This window comes from Oncorhynchus mykiss, chromosome 3 (assembly GCF_013265735.2).
Source record: "Oncorhynchus mykiss isolate Arlee chromosome 3, USDA_OmykA_1.1, whole genome shotgun sequence".
In the NCBI taxonomy this organism is placed as follows: domain Eukaryota; kingdom Metazoa; phylum Chordata; class Actinopteri; order Salmoniformes; family Salmonidae; genus Oncorhynchus; species Oncorhynchus mykiss.
Window position 1 is genome coordinate 83,867,363 of NC_048567.1, and position 18,609 is coordinate 83,885,971.

Below are 18,609 nucleotides of genomic sequence, written 5' to 3' on the forward strand. Positions count from 1 at the left end.
ATGTTATCTGACTATAGACTGTAGGCTTGTTCATTTAGCAGACTAGATACTGTATGTTATCTGACTATAGACTGTAGGCTTGTTCATTTATCAGACTAGATACTGTATGTTATCTGACTATAGACTGTAGGCTTGTTCATTTATCAGACTAGATACTGAATGTTATCTGGCTATGATATAGACTGTAGGCTTGTTCATTTATCAGACTAGATACTGTATGTTATCTGGCTATAGACTGTAGGCTTGTTCATTTAGCAGACTAGATACTGTATGTTATCTGACTATAGACTGTAGGCTTGTTCATTTATCAGACTAGATACTGTATGTTATCTGACTATAGACTGTAGGCTTGTTCATTTATCAGACTAGATACTGAATGTTATCTGGCTATGATATAGACTGTAGGCTTGTTCATTTATCAGACTAGATACTGTATGTTATCTGGCTATAGACTGTAGGCTTGTTCATTTATCAGACTAGATACTGTATGTTATCTGACTATAGACTGTAGGCTTGTTCATTTATCAGACTAGATACTGTATGTTATCTGGCTATAGACTGTAGGCTTGTTCATTTATCAGACTAGATACTGTATGTTATCTGGCTATAGACTGTAGGCTAGTTCATTTATCAGACTAGATACTGTATATTATCTGGCTATGATATAGACTGTAGGCCTGTTCATTAATCAGACTAGATACTGTATGTTATCTGGCTATAGACTGTAGGCTAGTTCATTTATCAGACTAGATACTGTATGTTATCTGGCTATGATATAGACTGTAGGCCTGTTCATTTATCAGACTAGAGACTGTATGTTATCTGGCTGTAGTCTTGTTCATTTATCAGACTAGATACCGTATGTTATCTGGCTATGATATAGACTGTAGGCTTGTTCATTTATCAGACTAGATACTGTATGTTATCTTGCTGTAGGCTTGTTCATTTATCAGACTAGATACTGTATGTTATCTTGCTGTAGGCTTGTTCATTTATCAGACTAGATACTGTATGTTATCTGACTATAGACTGTAGGCTAGTTCATTTATCAGACTAGATACTGTATGTTATCTGGCTATAGACTGTAGGCTTGTTCATTTAGCAGACTAGATACTGTATGTTATCTGACTATAGACTGTAGGCTTGTTCATTTAGCAGACTAGATACGGTGTGTTATCTGGCTATAGACTGTAGGCTAGTTCAATTATCAGACTAGATACTGTATGTTATCTGACTATAGACTGTAGTCTTGTTCATTTAGCAGACTAGATACTGTATGTTATCTGACTATAGACTGTAGTCTTGTTCATTTAGCAGACTAGATACTGTATGTTATCTGGCTATAGACTGTAGGCCTGTTCATTTAGCAGACTAGATACTGTATGTTATCTGGCTATAGACTGTAGGCCTGTTCATTTAGCAGACTAGATACTGTATGTTATCTGACTATAGACTGTAGTCTTGTTCATTTAGCAGACTAGATACTGTATGTTATCTGACTATAGACTGTAGGCTTGTTCATTTATCAGACTAGATACTGTATGTTATCTAACTATGATATAGACTGTAGGCCTGTTCATTTAGCAGACTAGATACGGTATGTTATCTGACTATAGACTGTAGTCTTGTTCATTTAGCAGACTAGATACTGTATGTTATCTGACTATAGACTGTAGGCTTGTTCATTTAGCAGACTAGATACTGTATGTTATCTGACTATAGACTGTAGGCCTGTTCATTTAGCAGACTAGATACTGTATGTTATCTGACTATAGACTGTAGGCTTGTTCATTTAGCAGACTAGATACTGTATGTTATCTGACTATAGACTGTAGGCCTGTTCATTTAGCAGACTAGATACTGTATGTTATCTGACTATAGACTGTAGGCCTGTTCATTTATCAGACTAGATACTGTATGTTATCTGGCTGTAGGCTTGTTCATTTATCAGACTAGATACTGTATGTTATCTGCTAATAGACTGTAGGCTAGTTCATTTATCAGACTAGATACTGTATGTTATCTGACTATAGACTGTAGGCCTGTTCATTTATCAGACTAGATGCTGTATGTTATCTGGCTGTAGGCTTGTTCATTTATCAGACTAGATACTGTATGTTATCTGCTAATAGACTGTAGGCCTGTTCATTTATCAGACTAGATACTGTATGTTATCTGACTATGATATAGACTGTAGGCTAGTTCATTTATCAGACTAGATACTGTATGTTATCTGACTATAGACTGTAGGCTAGTTCATTTATCAGACTAGATACTGTATGTTATCTGACTATAGACTGTAGTCTTGTTCATTTAGCAGACTAGATATGCTTATGAGTCCTGTGACATTATTTCATATTATATGATTTTCTAGATAGAAGAATATAATTGAATTTAGCCGAATAAAATATTTTAGCCATTAAGAAGCGAGAGCGCGTATGAAGTGACTATGTTGAGCGTAAAGTGATTATTTAAAACAGGTCTTATATGATTTAGAGTTATTTGGCAACTTTAGTTGTGAATGATACCAACCGTAGAAATCAAAACATGATGTGATTATAGCCTATTGATGATGTGATAAAGTTGTAAAACAGGCTTGCCGTGTGTTCCTTGCCTCAGGTTACACAGCTGTTCTCTCATCAAGTATATTTTCACCAGTCAGACTAGTCACAGTTTAATCTCGTTTTTACTAATATGTAAAAATTAGTTACGGTCAACCAACAGCGAATGATGGCCGCACGCTTTCCCTCCGGTCTGTTTTTCAAGGATGCGGGGTAGGCGACTTGGGTTTTATGGTGGAGCTTCATTTGGGAAACCAAGGGAAAATATTGGGGAACATTGAAAGAGACATGTTTTCACTAAACTGTTGCCAGACCCTTCTGCCGCTCTAGAAAGGTATACAGGAGAGAGGGGAGATGGAAACGCATGGGGATATTCAGTATAATTAAAGGTAATGTGTCACCCAATTTAATTATGATTTTATTAAAAAAAAAAAAAAAAAATGCATGCTCCTCAAAATAAAAATGAAATATTTTCCCCCAAATACAAATTCACTAATTCTAGGCTAATTGTAAGCCGCCCTGCTCAGTCAACAAACCAACAGCATCTCCTGTACCTTCTCTCCCAGACTCATGGATAGATGTTTTGGAGCGTAAGGTAACCCAGTCCATCCAGCATGAATACTAATAACGTCCAAACTCAAAGGCCATTACTAGAATCAGTTACATTTTTATAGTATATGCTATACCAAATATGTACCAAAGACATCTTAAATTAGTTTTTATTTGATGTTTTTCTGCTATGCTTAGGCAACATATTGTTTAACAGAACAATCCTAATTTTAATTGTAATAATTTTAAGCTTATGCATCAGCTCTAATATGCTTATGGGTGTTTTGAATGAATCATCACCTTTAGAAAGGGCTGTCCAGTTTGTTGTTAGGCTTTGAAACAACATCCACAACAAACCTGTTTTACACTGTTAAAACCTGCTGTTGAACTGCTTTCCTCAAATTAATCATTACAAGGAGGTGAGTTAGAGTGGTTAAAGGGACAATAGAGCCCTGAGTACCAGGCCATTAGGACCTGATGGAGGGACAATAGAGCCCTGAGTACCAGGCCATTAGGACCTGATGGAGGGACAATAGAGCCCTGAGTACCAGGCCATTAGGACCTGATGGAGGGGCAATAGAGCCCTGAGTACCAGGCCATTAGGACCTGATGGAGGGGCAATAGAGCCCTGAGTACCAGGCCATTAGGACCTGATGGAGGGGCAATAGAGCCCTGAGTACCAGGCCATTAGGACCTGATGGAGGGACAATAGAGCCTTGAGTACCAGGCCATTAGGACCTGATGGAGGGACAATAGAGCCTTGAGTACCAGGCCATTAGGACCTGATGGAGGGACAATAGAGCCCTGAGTACCAGGCAGTTAGCGACAATAGAGCCCCGAGTACCAGGCCATTAGGACCTGATTGAGGGACAATAGGGCCCTGAGTACCAGGCCATTAGGACCTGATGGAGGGACAATAGAGCCTTGAGTACCAGGCCGTTAGGACCTGATTGAGGGACAATAGAGCCCTGAGTCCCAGGCCGTTAGCACCTGATTGAGGGACAATGGAGCCCTGAGTACCAGGCCATTAGGACCTGATGGAGGGACAATAGAGCCCTGAGTACCAAGCCATTAGGACCTGATGGAGGGACAATAGAGCCCTGAGCCATTAGGGGCAATAGAGCCCTGAGTACCAGGCCATTAGGAGATTACTGTGACTCAAGGTCACGTGGAATTGTTACTACGATCATGACTGCCAGTGTGGCAGTATGGTCACCACAACAGCTCTAGTGCCACTCAGTGGATGGTGCAGTGATGTGAAACACATGACGGTCAACTCTAAATCCTTAATTTCTTCCCTCCTCCTCTCCTTCCTCCTCTCTGGCTGGCAGGCTTCCAGAGATCTGGTGTGTTTCCTGCAGCTGGATCATGTTAATGTGTACTACGGACAGGACTACCGCAGCAAGTACAAGGCCCCCACAGACTACTGCCTGGCCCTCAAGGTGAGAACAACAGCCCAGCTTGAACCACATTAACTACCACCTAACCCCACAGAGTCCAGGCCCTAACCCCACAGAGTCCAGGCCCTAACCCCACAGAGTCCAGGCCCTAACCCCACAGAGTCCAGGCCCTAACCCCACAGAGTCCAGGCCCTAACCCCACAGAGTCCAGGCCCTAACCCCACAGAGAAATGCCTGGTCCTCAAGGTGAGAGCAAAGGCCTCCACACCATTACCATCTGACCTCTGTTGCCTTTACTAACACCTGAACACTATAGGATCCCAAATGTCACCATATTCCCCATATCAGGGCTCTAAGAAGCCGCCGAAGAGCATGACTGATGATTTTGTTCGTTTTTGTGCGTTTTGTGTAACATATTTTTTTTTACTAATTTTGTACATAATGTTGCTGCTACCGTCTCTTATGACCGAAAAGAGCTTCTGGACATCAGAACAGCGATTACTCACCACAGACTACATAATGTTGCTGCTACCGTCTCTTATGACCGAAAAGAGCTTCTGGACATCAGAACAGCGATTACTCACCACAGACTACATAATGTTGCTGCTACCGTCTCTTATGACCGAAAAGAGCTTCTGGACATCAGAACAGCGATTACTCACCACAGACTACATAATGTTGCTGCTACCGTCTCTTATGACCGAAAAGAGCTTCTGGACATCAGAACAGCGATTACTCACCACAGACTACATAATGTTGCTGCTACCGTCTCTTATGACCGAAAATAACTTCTGGACATCAGAACAGCGATTACTCACCACAGACTACATAATGTTGCTGCTACCGTCTCTTATGACCGAAAAGAGCTTCTGGACATCAGAACAGCGATTACTCACCGCGAACTGGAAGAAGCGTTTTCCTTTAACAAGTCCGACGGGAAGGATATCCTGCTTTCCCGGGAACAGGCCCAGATCCCAGCCTTTCACTGGAACAGGCCCAGATCCCAGCCTTTCAGTGGAACAGGCCCAGATCCACGCCTTTCAGTGGAACAGGCCCAGATCCACGCCTTTCACTGGAACAGGCCCAGATCCACGCCTTTCAGTGGAACAGGCCCAGATCCACGCCATTCAGTGGAACAGGCCCAGATCCACGCCATTCAGTGGAACAGGCCCAGATCCACGCCTTTCACTGGAACAGGCCCAGATCCACGCCTTTCACTGGAACAGGCCCAGATCCACGCCTTTCACTGGAACAGGCCCAGATCCGCGCCTTTCACTGGAACAGGCCCAGATCAGCGCCTTTCACTGGAACAGGCCCAGATCAGCGCCTTTCACTGGAACAGGCCCAGATCCACGCCTTTCACTGGAACAGTTCCAGATCCACGCCTTTCACTGGAACAGGCCCAGATCCACGCCATTCACTGGAACAGGCCCAGATCCACGCCTTTCACTGGAACAGGCCCAGATCCACGCCATTCACTGGAACAGGCCCAGATCCACGCCATTCACTGGAACAGGCCCAGATCCCAGCCTTTTGCGTGAACAGGCCCAGATCCCAGTCTTTCACTGGAACAGGCCCAGATCCACGCCATTCAGTGGAAAAGGCCCCGATCCACGCCATTCAGTGGAACAGGCCCAGATCCACGCCATTCAGTGGAACAGGCCCAGATCCACGCATTTCACTGGAACAGGCCCAGATCCCAGCCTTTTGCGTGAACAGGCCCAGATCCCAGCCTTTTGCTTGAACAGGCCCAGATCCCAGCCTTTTACTGGAACAGGCCCAGATCCACGCCATTCACTGGAACAGGCCCAGATCCACGCCTTTCACTGGAACAGGCCCAGATCCCAGTCTTTCACTGGAACAGGCCCAGATCCCAGTCTTTCACTGGAACAGGCCCAGATCCCAGTCTTTCACTGGAACAGGCCCAGATCCCAGTCTTTCACTGGAACAGGCCCAGATCCCAGCCTTTCACTGGAACAGGCCCAGATCCCAGCCTTTCACTGGAACAGGCCCAGATCCCAGTCTTTCACTGGAACAGGCACCTGTAAACTCACTGTAGCTAGTTAGCAGCACCTGTAAACTCACTGTAGCTAGTTAGCAGCACCTGTAAACTCACTGTAGCTAGTTAGCAGCACCTGTAAACTCACTGTAGCTAGTTAGTACCACCTGTACACTCACTGTAGCTAGTTAGCAGCACCTGTAAACTCACTGTAGCTAGTTAGTACCACCTGTATACTCACTGTAGCTAGTTAGCAGCACCTGTAAACTCACTGTAGCTAGTTAGTACCACCTGTACACTCACTGTAGCTAGTTAACAGCACATGTAAACTCCCTGTAGCTAGTTAGTACCACCTGAACACTCACAGTAGCTCCAGCTGGAATCATGCCTACTGCCCAAGGCACTGCTGGTGCTTTGAAAATACTGTGTTCCAAATGTCTTCATGTTATGTTAGCCAGGTTTGGTTTTTGTTGTTGAAGAGAATAGTAGGGACACTGCTCGCTCCCAAATACCTTCTCATATACTTCACTTCCTGAAAGGGAGGAAAATAGATTTCTTTGTATCCTTTTGTGCCTCATCTTTCAAAACTTCACAGTCCCAGATTTAAAAAAACAGACTAGGAGCTTTAAAGAGAGGAGAGGTGGAGGGAGACTGGGGAGATGGGGGCTTCCGTTTGCCTAGTTGTTTTGGAACACTGATTCCCTGCAGTGATGGTGTTTGGGACACTGATTCCCTGCAGTGATGGTGTTTGGGACACTGATTCCCTGCAGTGATGGTGTTTGGAACACTGATTCCCTGCAGTGATGGTGTTTGGGACACTGATTCCCTGCAGTGATGGTGTTTGGGACACTGATTCCCTGCAGTGATGGTGTTTGGGACACTGATTCCCTGCAGTGATGGTGTTTGGGACACTGATTCCCTGCAGTGATGGTGTTTGGGACACTGATTCCCTGCAGTGATGGTGTTTGGGCCACTGATTCCCTGCAGTGATGGTGTTTGGGACACTGATTCCCTGCAGTGATGGTGTTTGGGACACTGATTCCCTGCAGTGATGGTGTTTGGGACACTGATTCCCTGCAGTGATGGTGTTTGGGACACTGATTCCCTGCAGTGATGGTGTTTGGGACACTGATTCCCTGCAGTGATGGTGTTTGGGACACTGATTCCCTGCAGTGATGGTGTTTGGGACACTGATTCCCTGCAGTGATGGTGTTTGGGACACTGATTCCCTGCAGTGATGGTGTTTGGGACACTGATTCCCTGCAGTGATGGTGTTTGGGACAGAGTGGGGGAAAGGAGAATGCAGGACGTTCTTTATATTGGCAGTATTAGAGGCTGACTCCACAGCCATGTCAATTACGAACATAATATCTAACTTCCTTTTCCTCAGGAAAGTAACCTAGTAAACAGAGAAGTTCTTCTGTTCTGGTCTGATGGTAATGTTTCCATGTAATCCTTGATGGGAGTAACTGGGTAGAGCAGAGAGATTGAGGATGTTGGATCCAGTGATCATTTTAGCATTTAAATCTTGGTGAGCCAACAACAAAAAACCAAGTGGGATGCATGCCAGCAAAGCCACAACACAACACAATACATTAATTGCACTATAACGGTGACAAGCGGGGCCCACAAACTGTTAGGGCCTACATAAAGCTGTTAGGGTCTACATAAAGCTGTCACAACAGCAGTCCCAACACCTTACCACTGCTACACCTGGCTATCAGCAGAGTCCCAACACCTTACCACTGCTACACCTGGTTATCAGCAGAGTCCCAACACCTTACCACTGCTACACCTGGTTATCAGCAGAGTCCCAACACCTTACCACTGCTACACCTGGTTATCAGCAGAGTCCCAACACCTTACCACTACTACACCTGGCTATCAGCAGAGTCCCAACACCTTACCACTGCTACACCTGGTTATCAGCAGAGTCCCAACACCTTACCACTGCTACACCTGGCTATCAGCAGAGTCCCAACACCTTACCACTGCTACACCTGGTTATCAGCAGAGTCCCAACACCTTACCACTGCTACACCTGGCTATCAGCAGAGTCCCAACACCTTACCACTGCTACACCTGGTTATCAGCAGAGTCCCAACACCTTACCACTGCTACACCTGGTTATCAGCAGAGTCCCAACACCTTACCACTGCTACACCTGGTTATCAGCAGAGTCCCAACACCTTACCACTGCTACACCTGGTTATCAGCAGAGTTCCAACACCTTACCACTGCTACACCTGGCTATCAGCAGAGTCCCAACACCTTACCACTGCTACACCTGGCTATCAGCAGAGTCCCAACACCTTACCACTACTACACCTGGCTATCAGTGTAGCTCCTTTCAGTAACCACGAGCACAACCGTTCCTTGATTTTAACTGGCGGCTTTATTCTGTAGTTTTAGTCAGAATTATCACCTTCCGTGAGAACTATAAAGTAAATGAAAAATACAGTTAAGCACACTCTTACAACCTTATCTTACGAGTGACTTATTAGCTTGGTATAACTCTGAAGTGCTTACATACATAACAGTTTAACCGGCGTTATAACGGGTTCAGATTAAACACATGAATAAAGGAAAAAATACCTCATTGGCTGCTTATTACAGAAGGGAGGAAATCAAACTTCACACTTATTATTCCTGGCGTGAATTCACACTTCATCCTAACATACACTCTTCAACCTTTATGAACTACACCCGATGACATGAAAACTTAGCTAACGCGGCGCAGGATTGCCTTCCCTCCAAAAGTGTGTTGCTACAATAAGGATCCCCGTTACAACAGTATTAGCTACGTAGTTCCGCTTGTATTATCGTTTCCCCCGCACAGCGGACACGTAAACAATTCAAACAAAAGACAACGACGTAACCTGTAAGTCTAACTGTCAGTTACAACCAGCAGAGTCCCAACACCTTACCAAAACGTATTTTCACAGTCTTAGAAAGTTCCCAGAGTTCCCAGTTGTCTTGAACTCACTGAAGTCAAGTTTTCATACAGTGCCTTGCGAAAGTATTCGGCCCCCTTGAACTTTGCGACCTTTTGCCACATTTCAGGCTTCAAAAATAAAGATATAAAACTGTATTTTTTTTGTGAAGAATCAACAACAAGTGGGACACAATCATGAAGTGGAATGACATTTATTGGATATTTCAAACTTTTTTAACAAATCAAAAACTGAAAAATTGGGCGTGCAAAATTATTCAGCCCCTTTACTTTCAGTGCAGCAAACTCTCTCCAGAAGTTCAGTGAGGATCTCTGAATGATCCAATGTTGACCTAAATGACTAATGATGATAAATACAATCCACCTGTGTGTAATCAAGTCTCCGTATAAATGCCCCTGCACTGTGATAGTCTCAGAGGTCCGTTAAAAGCGCAGAGAGCATCATGAAGAACAAGGAACACACCAGGCAGGTCCGAGATACTGTTGTGAAGAAGTTTAAAGCCGGATTTGGATACAAAAAGATTTCCCAAGCTTTAAACATCCCAAGGAGCACTGTGCAAGCGATAATATTGAAATGGAAGGAGTATCAGACCACTGCAAATCTACCAAGACCTGGCCGTCCCTCTAAACTTTCAGCTCATACAAGGAGAAGACTGATCAGAGATGCAGCCAAGAGGCCCATGATCACTCTGGATGAACTGCAGAGATCTACAGCTGAGGTGGGAGACTCTGTCCATAGGACAACAATCAGTCGTATATTGCACGTTATGTTTGGCGTAAAAGCAACACAGCTGAACACACCATCCCCACTGTCAAACATGGTGGTGGCAGCATCATGGTTTGGGCCTGCTTTTCTTCAGCAGGGACAGGGAAGATGGTTAAAATTGATGGGAAGATGGATGGAGCCAAATACAGGACCATTCTGGAAGAAAACCTGATGGAGTCTGCAAAAGACCTGAGACTGGGACGGAGATTTGTCTTCCAACAAGACAATGATCCAAAACATAAAGCAAAATCTACAATGGAATGGTTCAAAAATAAACATATCCAGGTGTTAGAATGGCCAAGTCAAAGTCCAGACCTGAATCCAATCGAGAATCTGTGGAAAGAACTGAAAACTGCTGTTCACAAATGCTCTCCATCCAACCTCACTGAGCTCGAGCTGTTTTGCAAGGAGGAATGGGAAAAAATTTCACTCTCGATGTGCAAAACTGATAGAGACATACCCCAAGCGACTTACAGCTGTAATCGCAGCAAAAGGTGGCGCTACAAAGTATTAACTTAAGGGGGCTGAATAATTTTGCACGCCCAATTTTTCAGTTTTTGATTTGTTAAAAAAGTTTGAAATATCCAATAAATGTCGTTCCACTTCATGATTGTGTCCCACTTGTTGTTGATTCTTCACAAAAAAATACAGTTTTATATCTTTATGTTTGAAGCCTGAAATGTGGCAAAAGGTCGCAAAGTTCAAGGGGGCCGAATACTTTCGCAAGGCACTGTATAGTAGGGTTAATGATAGATGTAGTAGGGTTAGGGTTAATGATAGATATAGTAGGGTTAATGATATATATAGTAGGGTTAGGGTTAATGATATATATAGTAGGGTTAATGATATATATAGTAGGGTTAGGGTTAATGATAGATATAGTAGGGTTAGGGTTAATAATAGATGTAGTAGGGTTAATGAGAGATGTAGTAGGGTTAGGGTTAATGATAGATGTAGTAGGGTTAATAATAGATGTAGTTCAGAGTTCCCAGCTGTCTTGAACTCACTGAAGTCAAGTTTTCATAGTTTTGAGTGCAGCACAAATCATGCTTCATTGACAGCCAATGTTGAATGTTTATCATTTTAAACTTGAAAAAGAGACACTTAATCCCAGATTTCGGTCCACACAGCCGCTGGCACTGATTCCTTCCAAACCCCTCATCGTTGAATTTGCGATTTCCAACTTGTTGTGTAATGTTTATGTCCAATGGCCGATGAGCACCGATACGTTTTACCTTTAATTTCTCTTCATTATTTATCTTCATATGAGAACGATTAAAAAGGATTTGCCAGGAGATTGTCGACTTGATTCATGATGACTGCTAACTAAGATTGTGAAAGTATAATGTTGACATGATCAGTCCAATCAAAGCTACTGTACATATCACGTGATTTGACATTTTATCTGTGGCCAATGACCTTGAGTCTTCTTGGATGGGCATTTCTAATGTAAATCTATGGCAGCACCCGATGGGCTCTCCTCTTACACTTGGCAGTGACAGAAAGTCCACATGGGTGACAGAACACTGAGCCAATCACGGCGCAACACACTGTATTTTCTGCTGGCTTTCCCCAGCACCACAGAAAGCACTGAGCTAGACTGAAACACCTGAGTTTTGGAGCTGCCTTACTCAAGAAAACAATAAAGAGACCATTAAGATGTTTGTATGCGGCTTTATTATTAACTCAATGATTTACATTATTTACAAACTGATATGTGACACGTTTTAATGCCAAAATAACATGCAAAACAGGCAGAGCCCCACCTGCCCTGAATGACAGATCGTCAACTGGTTGGATCTCTACCTAGTCTGCCTTTCAGAGGAGCTTATACAGCGTCACACTGCCATCTAGTGGCACAGTGTATAAACCTACTGAGAAATCATCTCTGCATTGCCTCAACTCACATCTCTGGGCTTTTAGCCCAATTTATCTATCAGGGCACCAAGGTCCAAACCTAGGTCATCTTTTCTAATTAAAAAAAGAATATATATATATATATATTTTTATGTATACACTGCTCAAAAAAATAAAGGGAACACTTAAACAACACAATGTAACTCCAAGTCAATCACACTTCTGTGAAATCAAACTGTCCACTTAGGAAGCAACACTGATTGACAATAAATGTCACATGCTGTTGTGCAAATCTAATAGACAACAGGTGGAAAGTATAGGCAATTAGCAAGACACCCCCAATAAAGGAGTGGTTCTGCAGGTGGTGACCACAGACCACTTCTCACTTCCTATGCTTCCTGGCTGATGTTTTGGTCACTTTTGAATGCTGGCGGTGCTTTCACTCTAGTGGTAGCATGAGACGGAGTCTACAACCCACACAAGTGGCTCAGGTAGTGCAGCTCATCCAGGATGGAACATCAATGCGAGCTGTGGCAAGAAGGTTTGCTGTGTCTGTCAGCGTAGTGTCCAGAGCATGGAGGCACTACCAGGAGACAGGCCAGTATATCAGGAGACGTGGAGGAGGCCGTAGGAGGGCAACAACCCAGCAATAGGACCGCTACCTCCGCCTTTGTGCAAAGAGGAGCACTGCCAGAGCCCTGCAAAATGACCTCCAGCAGTCCACAAATGTGCATGTGTCTGCTCAAACGGTCAGAAACAGACTCCATGAGGGTGGTATGAGGGCCCGACGTCCACAGGTGGGGGTTGCTCTTACAGCCCAACACCGTGCAGGACGTTTGGCATTTGCCAGAGAACACCAAGATTGGCAAATTCGCCACTGACGCCCTGTGGTCTTCACAGATGAAAGCAGGTTCACACTGAGCACGTGACAGACGTGACAGAGTCTGGAGACGCCGTGGAGAACATTCTGCTGCCTGCAACATCCTCCAGCATGACCGGTTTGGTGGGTCAGTCATGGTGTGGGGTGGGATTTCTTTGGGGGGTCGCACAGCCCTCCAAGTGCTCGCCAGAGGAAGCCTGACTGCCATTAGGTACCGAGATGAGATCCTCAGACCCCTTGTGAGACCATATGCTGGTGTGGTTGGCCCTGGGTTCCTCCTAATGCAAGACAATGCTAGACCTCATGTGGCTGGAGTGTTTCAGCAGTTCCTGCAAGAGGAAGGCATTGATGCTATGGACTGGCCCACCCGTTCCCCAGACCTGAATCCAATTGAGCACATTTGGGACATCATGTCTCGCTCCATCCACCAGTCTGTGTGTTGCACCACAGACCGTCCAGGAGTTGGCGGATGCTTTAGTCCAGGTCTGGGAGGAGATCCCTCAGGAGACCATCCACCTCCTCATCAGGAGCATGCCCAGGCGTTGTAGGGAGGTCTTACAGGCACGTGGAGGCCACACACACTACTGAGCCTCATTTTGACTTGTTTTAAGGACATTACATCAAAGTTGGATCAGCCTGTAGTGTGGTTTTCCAGACCTCCATGGGTTGATAAATTTGATTTCCATTGATCATTTTTGTGTGATTTTGTTGTCAGCACATTCAACTATGTAAAGAAAAAAGTATTTAATAAGAATATTTCATTCACATCTAGGATGTGTTATTTTAGTGTTCCCTTTATATTTTTTTGAGCAGTGTGTATATATATATATATATATATATATATATACTCGCTATCGAGAAACCGTGCCCAGATCTCAGTTAACCCAGAACTAAAACCTTGTATAATTTGGTCAGCAGAATCTGTCCCATGAGAGATTAAAGACAGAAATCCGAACATGTTATCGTTGTGATGCTTCGTCGTTACATGTTCTGTATCTATGCTGTCATTCATCATTAACATGTCATACTGTCTGTCTGTTCAGCATCCTCAGATCCAGAAGAAATCCCAGTACATCAAGTACCTGTGTTGTGATGACGTCAGAACCCTACACCAGTGGATCAATGGGATACGCATCGCCAAGGTAACGTTACGTTTCCTCAGCAACAACGTAACGAGAGAGAGAGAGAGAGAGAGTCGAGGAAAGCAGAGCCATAGTCTGGGTACTCACAGAACATCTTGGACAGAATACATCAATGGCCAAACTTGATGTATTTGGCTCTGACTGAAAGCTGTGGGAACATTTGAGAAAGCTGGGCTGTATTCACTATCAACCAAATGGAACGAACCGGGGAGGGACCTATCTGAATGTGTTAAATAGATCTAGTCTAGACTCTAGTTTTCGTTGCAGAACGTTTTGCGCTTGGTGTAAACAGTTTCCGATGCAAACCATTTTGCTACGTTGCAAACCGACAAATGAATACACCCTGATGCCTGTTGACTGACTAATGAATACACCCTGATGTCTGTTGACTGACTAATGAATACACCCTGATGTCTGTTGACTGACTAATGAATACACCCTGATGTCTGTTGACTGACTAATGAATACACCCTGATGTCTGTTGACTGACTAATGAATACACCCTGATGTCTGTTGACTGACTAATGAATACACCCTGATGTCTGTTGACTGACTAATGAATACACCCTGATGTCTGTTGACTGACTAATGAATACACCCTGATGTCTGTTGATCTGTGTCTCCAGTATGGGAAGACCCTGTATGTGAACTACCAGGAGGCTATGAAGAGGACTGAGGCAGCCTACGACTGGTCTTCTCTCTCTAGCTCCTCTATCAAGTCTGGATCCAGCTCCTCCAGCCTGCCTGGTGAGTGGTGGTGGACAGACACACACCTACAACACAACACACACTCAGCTACAGCATAGCAGGGTCTATTTTTATTTCAATTCAGTCATTTTTTGGAAGTACAATTCCAGGAATTTCAGTTTACTTCCTGTAATGACAGATTGAAATGGATTAGTCCCCAACGCTGCAGCAGTTACCCACGTTCTTAGCCACAGTATAGTATTTATAAGATTTGTAGTTGTGGGGCCTCCCGAGTGGCGCAGCGGCCTAAGGCACTGCATTGCAGTGTTGCAGCGTCACTACAGCCTGAGGTTCAATCCCAGGCTGTGTCATTACCGGCCGCGGGGTGCTCTAGCGACTCCTTGTGGCGGTCCCAGGCGCCTGCAGGCTGACCTTGTCGGTCAGTTGAACGGTGTTTCCTCTGACACACTGGTGCGGCTTTAGCAGGTCATGTTTCGGAGGACTCGTGACTCGACCTTCGTTTCTCCCCAGCCCGTTGGGGAGTTGCAGAGATGAGACCTTCGCCTCTCCCCAGCCCGTTGGGGAGTTGCAGAGATGAGACCTTCGCCTCTCCCGAACCCGTTGGGGAGTTGCAGCGATGAGACTGTCGCCTCTCCCCAGCCCGTTGGGGAGTTGCGGCGATGAGACCGTCGCCTCTCCCCAGCCCGTTGGGGAGTTGCAGAGATGAGACCTTCGCCTCTCCCCAGCCCGTTGGGGAGTTGCAGAGATGAGACCTTCGTTTCTCCCCAGCCCGTTGGGGAGTTGCGGCGATGAGACCGTCGTCTCTCCCCAGCCCGTTGGGGAGTTGCGGCGATGAGACCGTCGCCTCTCCCCAGCCCGTTGGGGAGTTGCAGAGATGAGACCTTCGCCTCTCCCCAGCCCGTTGGGGAGTTGCAGAGATGAGACCTTCGCCTCTCCCCAGCCCGTTGGGGAGTTGCAGAGATGAGACCTTCGCCTCTCCCGAACCCGTTGGGGAGTTGCAGCGATGAGACCGTCGCCTCTCCCCAGCCCGTTGGGGAGTTGCGGCGATGAGACCGTCGCCTCTCCCCAGCCCGTTGGGGAGTTGCAGAGATGAGACCTTCGCCTCTCCCCAGCCCGTTGGGGAGTTGCAGCGATGAGACTATAGATTGTAATCATGAAATTGGGGGAAAAAATATTTAAAGAATAAATAATAATATTGGTTCTTGCTATAACACTCCTCTCTCCACCCTCTCACTTTCTTTCTCCTCGCTCTCCTCTCGCTCCCTCCCTCCCCCCTTTTCAATCTCTTTCTCCCTCCCTCACTCCTCTCTCTCCCTACAGACTCCCAGTCGACCCACTGCAGTAGTGATAGTGGTGTTGCTGTGTCAGAGAACAACCTGTCAGGCCACAGCCGCTCTCAGAGCCAGGTCAGCTCCATCTTCTCCGAGGCCTGGAAGAGAGGCACCCAGGATGAGGTACCGCCTCCTCCTGTACCGAGACCCTCACCTTACCCTGTCACCTGTCACCTGTCTCTATTGACCTGCCTCAGTATTCCTCACCTGTCACCTGTCTCTATTGACCTGCCTCAGTATTCCTCACCTGTCACCTGTCTCTATTGACCTGCCTCAGTATTCCTCACCTGTCACCTGTCTCTATTGACCTGCCTCAGTATTCCTCACCTGTCACCTGTCTCTATTGACCTGCCTCAGTATTCCTCACCTGTCACCTGTCTCTATTGACCTGCCTCAGTATTCCTCACCTGTCACCTGTCTCTATTGACCTGCCTCAGTATTCCTCACCTGTCACCTGTCTCTATTGACCTGCCTCAGTATTCCTCACCTGTCTCTATTGACCTGCCTCAGTATTCCTCACCTGTCTCTATTGACCTGCCTCAGTATTCCTCACCTGTCTCTATTGACCTGCCTCAGTATTCCTCACCTGTCTCTATTGACCTGCCTCAGTATTCCTCACCTGTCACCTGTCTCTATTGACCTGCCTCAGTATTCCTCACCTGTCACCTGTCTCTATTGACCTGCCTCAGTATTCCTCACCTGTCACCTGTCTCTATTGACCTGCCTCAGTATTCCTCACCTGTCACCTGTCTCTATTGACCTGCCTCAGTATTCCTCACCTGTCTCTATTGACCTGCCTCAGTATTCCCCACCTGTCACATGTCTCTATTGACCTGCCTCAGTATTCCTCACCTGTCACCTGTCTCTATTGACCTGCCTCAGTATTCCTCACCTGTCACCTGTCTCTATTGACCTGCCTCAGTATTCCTCACCTGTCACCTGTCTCTATTGACCTGCCTCAGTATTCCTCACCTGTCACCTGTCTCTATTGACCTGCCTCAGTTTTACCCCTAGGAGGAGTGTGACTGACATTCTGTCATGCCCGATTCCCACTGTAGGGTCAAACCGAGCCAGGCCGAGCTGTACTGACCTGGTTGCACATCCACCATAGTGTCTGGAACCATACAGGGAAGGACAATATCATAGCCAGCACAGTGTGGTCCGGGTTGACCCTAGAATGTAGTCGGGACATCAGTGTTGCGGTGTCCAACGTGGACACTGTCATTTCATGGTCCATTCCAGGGGTGACTGACTGTGTCTGTCTCTCCCCTCCACTGTTCTCCCCAGGAGAGGAAGGTCAAGTTTCATACGGTGCCCCTGTGCACTGGAGGGACGGAGGTTTGAGGTTGGGGGGGTTACTCTCGTTTTAACATTAGACTTCTGTAATCCGCACGTTTCTTCAGAACACTAACAGAACTGGGTCACCCTTGGTAACAAGTGGTTTAATGTGTGGTTAATGATGTTTGGTAACTGAGGCTGTGAGACTCGTGACGGTCTGTTTCTGACCACACAGCACTGGTGTGTTACTGTGTTACTGTACAGCACTGGTGTGTTACTGTGTTACTATACAGCACTGGTGTGTTACTGTGTTACTCTACAGCACTGGTGTGTTACTGTGTTACTCTACAGCACTGGTGTGTTACTGTGTTACTATACAGCACTGGTGTGTTACTGTGTTACTCTACAGCACTGGTGTGTTACTGTGTTACTCTACAGCACTGGTGTGTTACTGGGTTACTATACAGCACTGGTGTGTTACTGTGTTACTATACAGCACTGGTGTGTTACTGTGTTACTCTACAGCACTGGTGTGTTACTGGGTTACTATACAGCACTGGTGTGTTACTGTGTTACTATACAGCACTGGTGTGTTACTGTGTTACTATACAGCACTGGTGTGTTACTGTGTTACTATACAGCACTGGTGTGTTACTGTGTTACTATACAGCACTGGTGTGTTACTGTGTTACTCTACAGCACTGGTGTGTTACTGTGTTACTATACAGCACTGGTGTGTTACTGTGTTACTATACAGCACTGGTGTGTTACTGTGTTACTATACAGCACTGGTGTGTTACTGTGTTACTATACAGCACTGGTGTGTTACTGTGTTACTATACAGCACTGGTGTGTTACTGTGTTACTATACAGCACTGGTGTGTTACTGTGTTACTATACAGCACTGGTGTGTTACTGTGTTACTATACAGCACTGGTGTGTTACTGTGTTACTATACAGCACTGGTGTGTTACTGTGTTACTATACAGCACTGGTGTGTTACTGTGTTACTATACAGCACTGGTGTGTTACTGGGTTACTATACAGCACTGGTGTGTTACTGTGTTACTATACAGCACTGGTGTGTTACTGTGTTACTATACAGCACTGGTGTGTTACTGTGTTACTCTACAGCACTGGTGTGTTACTGTGTTACTATACAGCACTGGTGTGTTACTGTGTTAC

At 45.5% G+C, this 18,609-nt stretch overlaps 1 protein-coding gene across 3 annotated transcripts in view; it reads left to right on the forward strand.

Moving 5' to 3' along the window:
• Positions 1 to 18,609, forward strand: part of LOC110520666 (ras-associated and pleckstrin homology domains-containing protein 1) — a 119,603-nt gene that overhangs the window by 92,546 nt on the left and 8,448 nt on the right. For 2 of the 3 annotated variants that reach the window (XM_036975351.1, XM_036975352.1), the window contains 4 exons: positions 4,442 to 4,552; positions 14,009 to 14,107; positions 14,734 to 14,854; positions 16,136 to 16,269. In XM_036975351.1, coding sequence (XP_036831246.1) covers positions 4,442 to 4,552; positions 14,009 to 14,107; positions 14,734 to 14,854; positions 16,136 to 16,269 — 465 coding nt within the window. Of the gene's footprint in view, positions 1 to 4,441; positions 4,553 to 14,008; positions 14,108 to 14,733; positions 14,855 to 16,135; positions 16,270 to 17,433; positions 17,492 to 18,609 lie in introns of all 3 variants that reach the window. The other variant, XM_036975353.1, reaches the window with a different exon arrangement.